Source organism: Mya arenaria, chromosome 14 (genome assembly GCF_026914265.1).
Source record: "Mya arenaria isolate MELC-2E11 chromosome 14, ASM2691426v1".
NCBI lineage: Eukaryota > Metazoa > Mollusca > Bivalvia > Myida > Myidae > Mya > Mya arenaria.
Window position 1 is genome coordinate 33,015,382 of NC_069135.1, and position 15,504 is coordinate 33,030,885.

General features: G+C 34.2%; 1 protein-coding gene across 2 annotated transcripts; it reads left to right on the plus strand.

The window, feature by feature from the left end:
* Positions 1-4,181: 4,181 nt before the first annotated feature.
* Positions 4,182-8,494, plus strand: LOC128217837 (uncharacterized). 2 transcript variants are annotated; one of them, XM_052925242.1, is made up of 4 exons: positions 4,182-4,408; positions 5,423-5,498; positions 5,765-5,806; positions 6,111-8,494. In XM_052925242.1, the coding sequence occupies exons 1-4, from the start codon at positions 4,406-4,408 to the stop codon at positions 8,168-8,170; spliced, it is 2,181 nt and encodes a 726-aa protein (XP_052781202.1). In that variant the 5' UTR covers positions 4,182-4,405; the 3' UTR covers positions 8,171-8,494. The 2 variants fall into 2 exon arrangements, with proteins under 2 accessions (XP_052781202.1, XP_052781204.1); XM_052925244.1 differs by lacking the exon at positions 5,765-5,806.
* Positions 8,495-15,504: the final 7,010 nt, after the last annotated feature.

Genomic DNA, 15,504 nt, shown 5'->3' on the forward strand with positions numbered 1-15,504 from the left:
TGTCCGTCCATCCGTACGTCACACTCTTGTACGGATAATAACTTTAATCTACTTATGGGATTTGGATGAAACTTGAAACATTAACAGAGTGCAATATGCACAAGAGTAGTGCGCAAGAACCATACTCCTAACTTAAGTCATTGCTGAATTAACCCCCTTTGGCTTTTACAATATTCATTCATAAGGAAGTTGCTTGAACGGACCATAACTCAAAACGTGCTAGAGGGATTTAAATGAAACTTGGCATATACATAAAAAGCAATGAGAGAATATACAATACACAACAGTTTTCGTGTTCATTAAATCATCTATGTGTACCTCCTCTATTATATTCTTTATACTTCATTTCTGTACGGAGCATAACTTTTGTTTCGTAGACCAATGCTATAACAAGCATTTGTGGACCTATATTTTCTTAGATTATCATCATTTATTTTGTTGGACCCACAATTTGATTATAGTTGTGTATTGACTTGTCCATAATTCCATATTCATTATTACAACTATATATTATATTATAACGACTAAGAGCATCGATATAAAAAAATTCTGAATGCTTTATTCCTAAGGTCACGTTTCTATATAGAATAATGACCCCGGGTCAACACTTATTATCTCATGTATTCCAAAACTAATTTTGACTTGACGGTAGCTCTTCGCATAATAATTGATTCTAACATCAAAACGTTTGATTAAAATGGATCTGACTTGATGATCGAACCCTGAATGACTAGAGGTGCAATTTATTCAAGCAAAATAATAATTGCATTTAATCATCCTACAGGATGCAAATGATCTACATTTTTATTATATACGTAAATCAAGTATTTCTTTATCGCTCATTTTGATTGGTTGAAAAGCCAATAATAAAGAGGAGTGTATATTTAATAAGATTTCATTTGCCTTAAATGTCTGTAACTTATCTTTACAGTATGTAAACACTAACTCTAGCCTTTAACCATGCTTATTGCTCGAATTTATATTTTATGCAATGAGATGACAGTAGAAGTTCAAAGCTTTAATTTTGGCCAAATAAGTTATATATATTGCCTATCTTCAATTTCATTGGCTGAAAATGATGGTTGTGATTTAAATACCTTAGTAAAGCGTTTACACTCAAAGTCATTGCGTAAATGACCCGGATATTAAGTCTATATGATTTATGTGATCCGAATGATTTTGAGGCTGGGCGAATGAGAAAAATATATTGTTTATATTGGTAAATATGTATGTATCAAATTAAATTGGTCGCGCCATGTGCAGCGCTTTTCCACATTTTATTTTATAACCCTGCACACTTACACATATATGGTTGTACTTAATCGTGTACACTGCTTGCAAAGAGATGAACGTGTTGGTTGCTGGTTGAGAGCAAAGCATTACTTGATGCGCCGATACTTAAAGGAATTAAGAGAAAACAAATTCAAAACATTGTGGTCTTTTGTCCTGAACATAATTTCGATATGCAATAAAGAACAAAATCATTAATAAAATAAACCACATTCAAGAAAAAAGTTGAACAAAAACGCTTACATTTAAAAAAAAAACACACCAGAGTTTACCCTGTGGCTTTTAATTAAAATTTAGGATCTCGAAGTACAACAAAAGCTTAATGTTTAAGCTAAAATTTGGTATGGAATCTGCATTCACTGTTTGTCTTTGGCCATATCTACCAAGCTCGGAATGATTATTTTGTGAACTAACCAATGTAACTTAAAATTTTATTTTGCTAAGTGGGCCGATACTAGTCATTATATATAAATTATACGGTTGGCGCTACATGCTGATTAGCATTTCTGTAAACTTTCGTGACTTTATGTAAAAAAGCACTTTATAAATAACGCTTTGTTAAACTGAAAATTCAGTATATTGCCATCACCTGCAACATTGTTGCTGTATCGACATGCCTGACGAAAGCCGCAAGTTTGTCGCCTGTCTCTTGGGATGGCATTGTTAAGTGGTGTTATTGCCTTTAATATCTTTTAGAGATAATAATAAGGTCCTTTTAAAGGGGCTGTACTCCGTATGATAAAATAGGAAAATAAAAGAAAATTGTCGAAAACTGACATAAACTTGGCATCGATGTGTAAAATGCATTGCAACTTACTAACTGAAGTACCACAAAGTTTACAATTTATTTAAGTTTAGCAGTTATTTCGTATTTTTCCACTAAAATAGATTACTGGGTATGTCTACCAGGTAGAATTCATTCTTTATGCATGATTGGCTAGTCGGTGTTATCACGTGATATTACCGAGGTAGGGTATAGCGTAATTATATCACCTAATAAGAGTAAGCCCTAATAGCTCTGTGGATACGACGCTGAACTGCAATTTTGGCGACACTCGTTCGAACCCGGTCTCCGACACATTTTTTTTTAACATTTTGGTACTTTTTTTACAATAATGATATCAAAGCGTAACACATTCTATTAGATAATTGTCCTGAGATTCGTTACAGAAAAAAACTTTTTTTGGTGCAAATCTGGTGTACAGTCCCTTTAAGAGAAAGTTAGTGCTTATCATGAGATACTTACTCCTTATTAGGATATAATGGACCGATCGTTCAGAACTTCGTTAAAGTTAACATTGTGATTAACGACATCGTTGTTAACTTTTAAACGGGACATATTTGATGATGTGCTCACATATTTGATTATAAACATGTACAGTTGAACCGACTGTCTCACATCTTGTTGGAAATACTGCAGATCAGACGTGTATCCATTTAAGGAATGAATTGCGGGGTTGATGTCATCGGGGTATGAACGCAATTGGGTTGGTCAATGTGTGTGGAGTCCGAAGGACTCCACGCGTACTTTGACCAACCCAATTGCGTTCATATCCCCGATAATGACATCAACCCCGCAATTCATTCCTTATATTTACACCAATAGTTCATTATTTCATTCAAGAATTGTTAAAAAAAATACTTCATTTCATTAAAGAAAACCTTTCAGTAATCCGTTCTTACCCATTCTGTAAATAGAACGACCCGACTATAACCGGAAACATTTTTTTCAAATGACGTCACAATAACGCGGGAAAAGATCAACCACTTGAAATCACTTTAAAACGTAAAAATTGAAACACTTCTGGTACCAATATACTTATAATTTAATAAACTAACACTTTTAAAAATGTTGATCTATATTTTACGGGACCTGCAGACACAATACAACCAATAACAAGATCAATAGCTTTCATGTATATTGTTATGCAATTAATTACGATCCGAACATATCCGAAGATGTTGCGTTCATCGATTGATGAACGCAATTGCCGAAAGGTAGTTCATTTAAGGAATGGAAGTTGAGGTGTAAATATCAACCTTCTAGAGCAGTAACGATTTAAAGTTAATACCAATGACCTTAACAACGTTGTTAACCTTAACAAATATTTGAACAATCGGCTCATTGGGAGCTAATGAAGAGGAACTAAAGCATAATTGGGAGATTCTAACTCATAACAAGGAGAAACTAAGTCATGATATAGAAATGATATCCTAAAAATAGTATGGATTGTGGCATAGGACCACACTAGGTAACTATCTCTTAATAAGGAGATACCCCAGAACCAAGTACTTCGTAATTAGGCCGTTTTATCTCTTGAATGTATCATAAATGTGACGTACTACATCGAAATAAGCACTCAGTATACTAGTATCCTAACTCCTAATTTCGACTTATTACCATAAAAAAGTCATCGTTTGTCATTGGGTCACAAATATGTGCGAACTCCAAATAAGAGTTCATTTTGGCGATCTACAGTAAATTGTGCGAGCTTTCTTACTCTAACATATATATAATGAAACGTTCTGTACCTTTTTAACGATTAAATTTAGGTTAAGACGACCCCGCACACCAGATTTAACATGTTTGAAATTGAAAATATCTTGTTTCATTCAACAACTTATGATATTGCGAATGACTCAGGTTAGGTTTGTCCGTTTATGAAACCACATACGACGTACTTATTTACTTATATCATTAATACGCAGTACCTTTAAAAGCAAAACATGTTTTAAGCAGTATCTTTACGCATGCTAGACTTAAAATAAAACCACCCGAGGCTGACTAGTCATGAGCCAATCAAATCATTTCTTTACCGGAACAAATAATGATTAATCAAATTGCACCTGCGCCGACATTTTCGATTGGTTTTTAACCAATTTGTGGTTTAATTAATATTGTTGTTTATGGTAATCTTGTTGATCTGATTTAAAGTTGACAGTTGTGTACGTCCATCAGGTATTGTATCCCGGATGCAGGAATATCTGAAAATGTATAAATACGGAGCGTTTCCTAAGGCAGCTTTAAATCTGCAACCGATTATTTCTACTACTACTAGTTGGATATCAAGCAATATTGCTCTACAAAATAAAGACTTTTATTATACATTTGGCGATGGTAAGTGTCATTTAAATTTATTTATTTATTGTTTTATTTATTTTAATTTATTTTTTGAAGTTATTAAAGTGACACTCTTATTCAAAATCAATACATACACATATATAACAAACATCATTTTTTGACTGATAAGCCTAACTACTGACTAAATAATGCATTTTTAATAGCTGAAAACGCAAAAATATTAAATAAATGATTGTTGAATGCTTAAAGAGTTACTCTGGTCTACTATTATCGCATAAGGTAGAAATTCTGTGCTATATATGCCCATTTCTTTCAAATTAAACTCAATATCCTTCATAAGAACCATTGTTTTCGACATTGTTTCATCCTTTTGGAATATTAAAAGAAAATTAGCAATTGTGGTAAATCTTATTTGGGAGTAAGAGTGCGTCTTAAAAGTGACACTCTTATACAAAATCAAAACATACACATGTATAACATACATCAATATTGATTGATAAACCTTAAACTGTAACTTACTAAATAATGCATTAATTAATAGAAACTATTAAAAATCAAGATTGTAACCGTGAATTTAATAGAGAAAAACGCTAAAATATTAAATGGTTGGTGAATGCTTAAAGATTTACTGTGGTCTACTATAGTCTCATAAGATAGAAATGTGTTTTATGCTCATTTCTTTCAAATTAAACTCGGTATCCTTCATAAGATTTTTTTTTCTGACATTTATTCACCCTTTTTTGGAATTTTAAACCAACTTTTTTGATTGCTACAAATCTTATTTGGGAGTAAGAGTGCGTGTTTAACTGAGTTACGTATTGAGTAATTCATCTGTTATAATTCAATTACTTTCAGAATCCATTATTTTATATATCATCATCATTATAAGTATTATTATTATTATTATCATGATCATTATTATTATTTTTATTATTATTATTATTATTATTATTATTTATTATTATTATTATTTTGAACATTATTATTATCATTATTATTATTATTATTATTATTATTATTATTATTATTATTATTATTATTATTATTTAGATGCGGGTATGTGTTTGGCTGCTGCCACTGGTGGCGCTGGTTGTGGCAAGGCCTCAAAAGAAGGAGATCAGACACGGTAGGTGGACGTGCATTATTAAAATGACCGAATCATTACATTTTAACAATTCCAAAAGGCGTAGTTCATTTATAGCTACGTCGCATAGGGTTTATTCCCAAACGGCGCGGTAAAAATACAGTTTAATCGACAGCATTGCTGTACGCCTGAGTTCTTTATAAATTAATTACCATTTGATATTGGGCTAGGCGGCTTTTCAAGCGTTTCACATACCTTTCTGTCCGTGTCTTGTTACAGTGTAAGCATTATGTTTCTTTATTTTTTAGATAACCTGTGCCAAAAAACCTTCGAATATCCCTGGTCAACAGGTAAATACGATAGTTTTTCACTAAAATAACCCCCCAACGTTTTTAAGCGAAAAGAACTTATATATTTTTAAATATAAACAAATATTGACCGTTAGAATACAACCTACATTTTCAGCCAATGAGATTGCAGATAGGCTATGCTCACTCCGCCCATTCTTAATCATGAAGAATTTTCTTCATATCATCTAACCATTACTTAACAGGTGTAATGGTATTAGTAAAATAAAATAAATTGGCTTATAAAACCCTCTCTTCAACCATTAGTTAAAATCCTGCCTTAAACAAATTTTCATCTTCTATTCAGAGTACATGTCCGAGCGTCAACCACTGGTTAGAACAATACGCGGCTCGTGTACGGCAGACGTCGGATTCTGTCCTACCGGAAGTTGCCGCTACAACCTCTACAGACACAAAAAGTGCCCTGATGACGGTGTTGTTTGTCCAAAGTACAGGACAGAGGTCGTTGATTGTGGAGTTTTTGGACAGCTTAAGGTACAGGTTGTAGACAAATGTGTTTGTTGTGCTGACAAGGGAGTCTTTATTCAGGGACTCGTTAAAGACGGGAATAGCGGAGAGCCTCTGCAGAAAATGACGGTTCTTTGGAAAGGCAAACAGGTCGACATTACCACAGCAACGGGCAACTTTGAGTTTCTTATTGGCTCTGATGTTAGACAAGTTGTTATTTTAGTAAAAGATAAAAACGCCGACGGCGGATACGGCGAATACGCCGACGCTGTGAAAACCATAGACATTCCTATCGGATTTAGAGGGCCAGTAAACGTTGAAATCCCGATGTTAAAAAGAGCTGCACCTGTCTCGGTAGATCCAACCATCGATACTGCTTTAGAACTGTTACCCGGATCAAATGTTGCCAAAATGGTTATAAAGGCAAACTCGGTAAAAGACGCAAATGGTAACGTGTACGATCAGAAGGTACTCGTACGAATAACGTCAATCAATGTCTCCGTGGCGGAGACAGACGATATTCTCCCTGGTCGGTTTCTGACGGCCGACAATGACCAGCTGGTCTCGGATCTTGTTTTTGAACCAGTGATTACGACGGCGGACGGTGAGACACTGTTTGTCGAAGCCTTAATCCAGGTCAATGCCGAGATGTTGCTGTGGGATATGAACGGAAAAACAGGCCGCTGGGAAAAGGTTAAAACCAGTCGTAATACTAAGGCAGATTCGGCAGCACCAAGTCGGAAAGCCAGACAGATACAGTTGACGGATGAGTTCTTGATCCAGATCAACTCTGGAAACTGGTACAATATCGACAAGATACCCGGTGCGCCACGATGTTACTTCAAAGCTCGTGTAGTTTATGAAAACCCCGCTGAGGCCAATTTGCCTGCTGCCTTTCGGCCAACAGTTGTTGCTTTCACACCAAATAACGAGAGATTGCGATTGTACCACCCATTCACCACAGATCCTGCTAACGAATGTTTTGAAGTACGCTGTCTTGATTTCAACTCGGCTAATCCCACCAATGTTCTCACAGGTCTAATCAGTTACACCGCATATGAAAGTGTTTCTGTCGGCGGTGTCAACATTCCATTGGTCACAGCATTGAAGGCCAAACAACTCACCGATTACATTCCTCCCATCCAAGGACCACATTCGTCCATTTTCTACGAAAGACTGCTTCCAGTTAAAGAACAGGTTTACGTAAATTTCATTTCTGCAAACGACCACAGTCGGCCCTTTTATGCAGACAGAGCGGTTTGTGAAGCCACCAATGTTGCACAACCCGCATTTCACTTTTATAAGCCTGCGCTACCTAGCTACGATCCGATCCCTGACGATACTGAGCTATGTACAGCCCGGATCGCCTTGCACAGCTGGACCGCGGGATTCATAGATGTTCTGACTGATCTGGCTACTTTGCCGTCTTTGACCGCCACCAGCGTTTGGACGTCTGGTAGCAATAACTACTTCTATACAAATACTGCTACCTTGCAAATAGCCACGGACGCTGCTGGCGTCGACTTTGTCCAAGTTTGTATTACATATCGTTGCAGCAAACCAGATGAGCCAACTACAGTTTACCTTGACATTGACATCCCGTGGATCGACTCAACAAATGGAAGTACGGACAGTACAATCGCCCACCCGGCCTTCGTATGTAACGGCAGGTGTAACGGCTCACTGTGCTCTCAATTCAGCGATGTAGTCTCACAAAACCCGCTTTCTGATTTTGAAGGAGCTTTCCAAGTACCGGAAGTTGCAGGTGCAACTGGACCCGACTTTTACGATGGTATCGATACCGATTGTGGTGAAAGAAATTCCACTGAAGCGTTTGCTTACGAGTTCTTTTGTTACACAAAATGGAGGGGTACTGCTGAGAATAGAGCTGCGGCTTGATGCAGTATTTTGATGATGTACATTGTAGTAATTATTGACGACAACATTATAAATCGATCGTCAAAGGAATAGGCGATGTGAATGATATTGTAACCTTAAATTGAATACTACCTGGAATTTATTGAAAGTGAAATTTAAGAACTAAAATATTCTTCAATTGATGTTTACTTACGCAGCCTTTATTCCGAAGTTCATATTTGTACTGTGAATAAGCATAATAATTCTTAACATGTTTGTATGGTGTGTGTTTAAAATATCTGTTATAAAAAATCAGTTTGTTACTTTACTTGCCTTTAGTTTTAATCAATAAATCATTTAAACATGTGATTTTTTGGCTCTTGTTTTAAGCCTTTTCGTTAACTTTATGTAAACAAACTAATTAAAAACAGTATTCATGCAAATCGCACTGACACTCAACCTTTCTGGGAGTATATTGTAGAAATGATATAAATTAAACGAAGGAAAACACACGGACAATATTAGCAAAGTTCACCTTAACCAAGATCTTGTTTGGTTTATACAATATGTATTATATATAAGCACATCAAGCAAATACATAAATTACATACATGATAATTAAGGATTGCAAAGATAGTTTAGAGCTAATAATTATACCTCTCTCCTTATCTGTCATTTTATAAGGTATACAGTGTAAACAACATTTTACCGAAATTAAATACAGGGCTATGTAATTCAAAGGTTGAAATAGCTGTGTCACTTGTAAAAAGTAACAATATGTTTGTTGTTATAACGAAAGCACACATATGAGGCAGAAAACATATTTTCAGTACCATTCTTTTTTTTTAATTTGGCACGAAGGTATTAGAAAAGAATAAGATTAGTGGATATGAAGAAGAGCAAGAAGGAATCAAGTTAATGCCCGAAGATCTTGTTTAAAGCTGCACTCTCACAGATTTACCGTTTTGACAATTTTTTTTTGTCTTGGAACGAGCCAATTTATGCGCAAATGCATGGAAACCAGTGATATAAGACTGCTGATAATTTAAGTTCAAAAAATGATGTTTTACGCATTTTTCTTAAACCGTTATTAAAGCTTTTAGCCATAAAATATTAATTTTCGAACGGAAATGTGGAACTTTAAAAAAGGCACTTTGATCAAGACCAAACACATGAGAGACGAGAGACCCACAACACCCGAGGCAACACACATAACACAAATATCAATATTGTTTACAGATTACTATTATCAAAAATAAGTTGGAAATTCATTTAAGTTACGGATAACGTTTCTTCTTTATTTCAACTGAAATCAGAAATGAATTGACCGTGAATTGGGTTTTCAATCCTTCAGTCAAAATAGAGTGTCTGCAAAATGTGTTTCAGTACAACATTTGCTTATTATTCCTCTTCACATTAAACCTTTTCATATGATACGAAAACAAAACAGGGTCACCACGAATCAACATTTCACATCATTGTACATCTGATACAATAAGCAGATCTCTCCTGGTTACATCCCCATAACAAGTTTTTTTTATATAGTTTAATTCGGTAAGAAATGTCAAATCGTGATAATACAGTTAATTATTGATACACTAGCTAATCAATCAATATTCGAGCATTGTTATTTGTTGTTATTTTTTGCATTGGTGGTTTATAAATGAAATACTTCATGATAAGTTAAAAGCGGCGACTAAGTTCTTATTTGCTAAGATGAAAATTGACGTTTTGGAGGAATTAAAAATTAACTAAAAGAACTATTGAAATTACGTATTTTGGGCAGATTTTATACATTGATTTTAAACACTTCTGTGTTTGGAAACGTTCAGTGAAAAATAGTGTATAAATTGATTTGACTTCATAAGAACAGTCATGTTTAAAATCGACCTTTTAATAGATATATTATACGTCTGATTACACAACTATTCAAATCTTCTTCACATTAATATCGATGATCTCTTCATGTCAGCAAATTCGATTACACATGTACGTAGATGTTATAATCGTAGAACTAAAAAAGCATGTTTTGTTATGATAAAAAGGTACCTATTTAAAAGAACACTAATTTAAATATATCGATGCTTGAGACAGAAAACATCATGAACCGTTCCGATGTTGGCACTATGTTTCTAAAAATATATCGATAATTACTACATGTATAACAACTTGTCAAAGTATTCCGAAACGTTTAAGAAACGCACGCATTGAATAAAAAGGTTATAATAAAAAGATGCACTTTTACTCCCAAATACGATTGACCACAATTAATACAATTGTTTTAATATATCAAAAAGGATTAATAAATGTCGAAAACAACGCAAAACTATAGACCTTCGCAATAATTAAAAAAACCTGCCGAAGATGTACTCTGAAACTTGATACACATTTTACCAGGAACAGTATGCAATTGATGACAGAAAGGGAGGAGAACTGGCCTCCGTCTGCGGTTCTCTTGCTGAAAACGTATTATGTATTCAGAATTTGTCAGAGCAATAATGATTCCCGGGTAGTTGGCATCTTGTTTATCGTTAATCACAGTCGATGTTTAAAAGAACTCAGAACTATATTACCTTTAACCGCATTACACTCGGTATAACACTGTTTTCCGGCACAACAAACACTCGGCCACCAACGCCTAGAAAGGGACTAGACGCCAGATGATACCATTGCAAGAAAAGAAGGAAATTGTCATATAATTGATATTGTTCCGTACAACGCATTGAATCTTATTTACTGACTTTATCACATCGCTTAAGACACATGTATCTTTCGCAGTTTTTGCATATGAAATAGTGAAATATACTGGGTTTGTCTACCACATAAATTGCGTCGGTATATATATATATATATATATATATACTAATAACGGGACCTTCACATGCTAAATATACACAGTATAAACTGGGAAACCAGTTTGCGCTTTTTGAAACGGGTAAACTCAATTGAGACAGCGATACAATATTATTTTAATCATGAGAAACTGGTCTGGTTTAGTCCACATTCATATTAAACATATGAGGTTTCCAGCCCATGCACACACTCTGCCATCGGCACTCGAGTCAATGCCAGTTTCCTCATTATCCTTATTGCCCGTAAGCGGACCTGGGAAATGACTAGAGGCACTGGCAGCCATGTGAACGCGGCAAACATCTGACGTCAAAGGAACATGACATATGTCCTTAAAACCTCGTTGGATAGATAGCCAATAATACTCAGGCCTTTGTGACTTGATAGCCTTAAGAATCTTACATATTTTCATGAAGACCTTCTTATGCAGTTTGGAAACATTTATAGCTTAAAAAATTAAAGAGCAAAGTATGAACACGAATATGATGCAAGATGGGGTGCCATTGTACTTTTAAATGAGTTTGATGTGCATTCATATTTACACCTCAACTTCCATTCCTTAAATGAACTGCCTTTCGGCAATTGCGTTCATCAATCGATGAACGCAACATCTTCGGATATGTTCGGATCGTAATTCATTGCATAACAATATACATGAAAGCTATTGATCTTGTTATTGGTTGTATTGTGTCAGCAGGTCCCGTAAAATATAGATCAACATTTTAGGAAGTGTTAGTTTATTATATTTTAAATATATTGGTGCCAGAAGTGTTTCAATTTTTACGTTTTAAAGTGATTTCAAGTGGTTGATCTTTTCCCGCGTTATTGTGACGTCATTTGAAAAAAATGTTTCCGGTTATAGTCGGGTCGTTCTATTTACAGAATGGGTAAGAACGGATTACTGAAAAGTTTTCTTAAATGAAATTAAATAGTTTTTTGAACAATTCTTGAATGAAATAATGAACTATTGGTGTAAATATAAGGAATGAATGGCGGGGTTGATGTCATTATCGGGGATATGAACGCAATTGGGTTGGTCAAATTATGCGTGGAGTCCTTCAGACTCCACACACATTGACCAACCCAATTGCGTTCATACCCCGATAATGACATCAACCCCGCAATTCATTCCTTAATTGAATATACATGTATGACACTATTTATGATGTTAGACATATTTTGCCTGAGTTCAAGTGTTTAATGAAAGCCTAGCATAGAAAAAAATGGTATGAACACATTAACTATATTAAAGAGAATGAAAAAGAAAAAAAAACTAGCACTAGATAATTTTACAGTGAATGATATTGGTAAATGGCTTTGTACTTCTGATATCCAACAGCAATAGGGGTCATCCATCTGCATACCAAGTATGAAGTTTCCAGGGCCAAGTATTAATACGTTTTTGACCTTTAACATGTTGATCTTAAAATAAAAACAGCTCAATATAATATATTTATACTTGCGACATTATGCATATATGGAATTTTATGTTGATGCATCACACTTTTTTCTGCTATGCTAATATGTACGAGTTGCGAAGTATTTGTATTTAAACACACAATCTTGTCTAATGTTTCGATAACTAAAATACACACATGTTATCTGGTCTGATAAGATGTTATATTCAATAAAAATTAATTTTCTAAAAGTTCAAAAAAGAGTCAGGAAACATACAGTTTTCATGTTTTGCAATGTATGCAAATAATAATGCTCATTTAGTTAAACATATAAATTGCTGTATAAAAATGAATACATGGTCGGTGTATAAAACGAATTCAGGGTCGTTGAATTAAGATATTGGATTATCGTGTGTTATAAAAGCTCTCTTGATTGATTTTTGATCATATATTTTAATGGCTTCAGAGAGCCATACAATAAAGATTTTCTTTTGATATATTGTTTTTTTTCAATCAATATTTTCTTTTGATATATTTTTTCAACTAGGATTTTATAACTATAATTATGCTGTGGTGGAATTGCTGTAACAATGCCAATGCATATATACTATTTGTAAAGGGTACCCCAAAGAAACGTTCAGAACAGGAAAAACATATGGTTACTTGTTATATCCCCTTCACATCATTTAAATCGGCTGTGTTGAAAGAGTTCCCCCTTTTGAATAGTCTGAAATAAAATAAAATAATCATGATATGTAATAAGTAGTTTTCGTTGTTTTGATGTTGTTTGTTGATAACAATGGTATATGCAACATTGTCAATGTCATGATGTTAGAAAGAGGGAGAGGTAGTATGTATAACTGCTGAAGCTTTAAATGAGACGGAATATGAAGTAGATGCTGAAATCCGAGGCAAAATCGGGGATCTTGTGTCACAGCCGAAAGTATTAATACATGAGGTAAGACTTTTATCTTCATGCTAGGGAAACTGAACATAGTATAAATCCACAAATGAAAGCTATTTTGTATTTATGTAGTGAAGGTTTTCAATTTGTTTCGATGTACAATTTGAATGTTTTATTTTTAAATTGGTATACCTTTAATGATTAATATTCACATATAAACAGTCTGTCAAATACAATAGACAATGTCACCAAAATAATTTCTTACGGAAAAACCTTTTTGCCTAAAAGCCGGTAAACAGAATCGTTAGCCAGATCAAAGGGTTAAGTAGATTTCTACGAAATCAGCTTCCTTATGCCTCCGTCAGTTAGTTTAAACGTTATATATTTTACAACGATTGTGAAGAAAGCTATAATAGCTTATTGTAAGTCACTCTCGTTGGCACGGTGTTGCGAGAGAGTGTGGTCATGTGATTTGGGGGAAACCGGAGTGCCCGGAGAAAACACACTTGTCCACAAACCACAAACCAAACTCGCTTGCGCCCTGGCCGGGAATCGAACCCAGGTCGCCTTGGTGAGAAGCGAGTGCGCTGTTCACTATTCTGACAATATAAAAGTTGGCTGTCAACTATTTCTTTCAACATAGAATGTCTCATAGAATGTAAAAACAAAATACATGTGTACACTTAATTTGTAACTGAAACATTAAGGAACTATGTTACCCTTGTGTTAGCTATATAACCTCACTTTCAATTGATATTAAAAGAAAAGTAAACCCTTAAATATGATATATCATCAGTGAATTACAGCTCCATTCAACTTTACACACATTATATGTTCCCCAATATTGATATCTTTATCCAATAAAATTTGAAACACTTTTCCCATTTAAATCATAAAAAGCTGATGAATGCATTGATTTAATGCAAGTACATGTATGTTAAAATCACCAAACTTTCACCAGATATTTCGATAAGCAAAACTTTTTCTTAAGTTTTAGGAGATAATCAGCTACCATATAATGCATTCTTTGACCGCTTTTTTTCAAAATCAGTTTTTATTGGTGTTTCTTTTTTTATAAATCCGTAATGGTCAAAACGACCTTTGTCTTTATGAGTTCCCTTTTCAAATTTTTCCAAATTCTCAATTAATTTTAATTACATTATCATGGAATGTCAGCAGAAATATTGCACAGAAAGTATTAACGCAAACAGGAATGACTGCACGAATTTTGAACTGTATTTGCTATTTTTATTTCAGAAAAGTGTAAGTTAACCAATTGGAAAATTGATTCAGTGCATAATACCATCAATACTATGATACTTATCTTAAAGTTAAAGCAAATCTCCGAGTTAACAGTGCGTTAGTATTAAACAAAAGTTCTTATAAATTGATACGAAAGTCTTGTAGATACCAATAAAGAATTGGAAACATGTTTTGTGATATTGATCCTTTATATTTTGTTATTTGTACGATAAAAATCATTGTATGACAACCATCGTAACTGATTTTATTTGTATTTTACTTCACGTTTAAATTGTGATTTACATGGCACATATTGCAAATAGAAGTTATCTTATCTTATTGGCATATACATTTCAATATCACCTTCATTATGACATCTGGCACCTCGAATATTGTCTTTATTTTATATGAAATACATAAACAAAATATAGCGGAATCAAAGGCTTTTTTAAATTACAAAACTGATCGAGTATCTTTTGGGCCATTATGCAGTACAATATCTGTTCTTGTCTGAGCCACGCATACGCTATTTTATTCAGCGAGCGTTGGTAACACAGGGGCAGGTTGCGTTGCTTTGACACACCACGCCCCCGCCCGTTTTGGGGTTTTTTTACCAATTTTTTTTTATCAATTTTTAGTAAGAATATGGTGGAGTAACTGTAATTTGTGATAATTGGCAAAAACAAATAATATTTTTTATTTTATTATCTTTGTAAAGGGTGACGACTTGACCCTGAATTTCCATATATTTGCCGACATGACCCTGTTTAAGAACCAAACTCTACATTTTTGGACTTTCCTTGTAGAGTTAGTGTCAATCTTTAAGAAAATGTACAGCTTTAACGAAAACAAATGCAATTTCCAACCCGAATTTCCTAAAACATGTTACTCGACGAATCAACTACCCGCTAATTTCACCGAAATTTTCCAGACTAAAAGACTTTAAACTAGTATGTAGACCTCGATTTGACTTGTATCCGGTT

What these genes read in the sequence shown, in the direction of transcription:
- LOC128217837 (XM_052925242.1), top strand. An exon ending in AAAGAAGGAGATCAGACACG is followed by an intron (nt 5,499 to 5,764) that starts GTAGGTGGACGT and finishes TTTATTTTTTAG; the next exon opens with ATAACCTGTGCCAAAAAACC. An exon ending in CGAATATCCCTGGTCAACAG is followed by an intron (nt 5,807 to 6,110) that starts GTAAATACGATA and finishes TCTTCTATTCAG; the next exon opens with AGTACATGTCCGAGCGTCAA.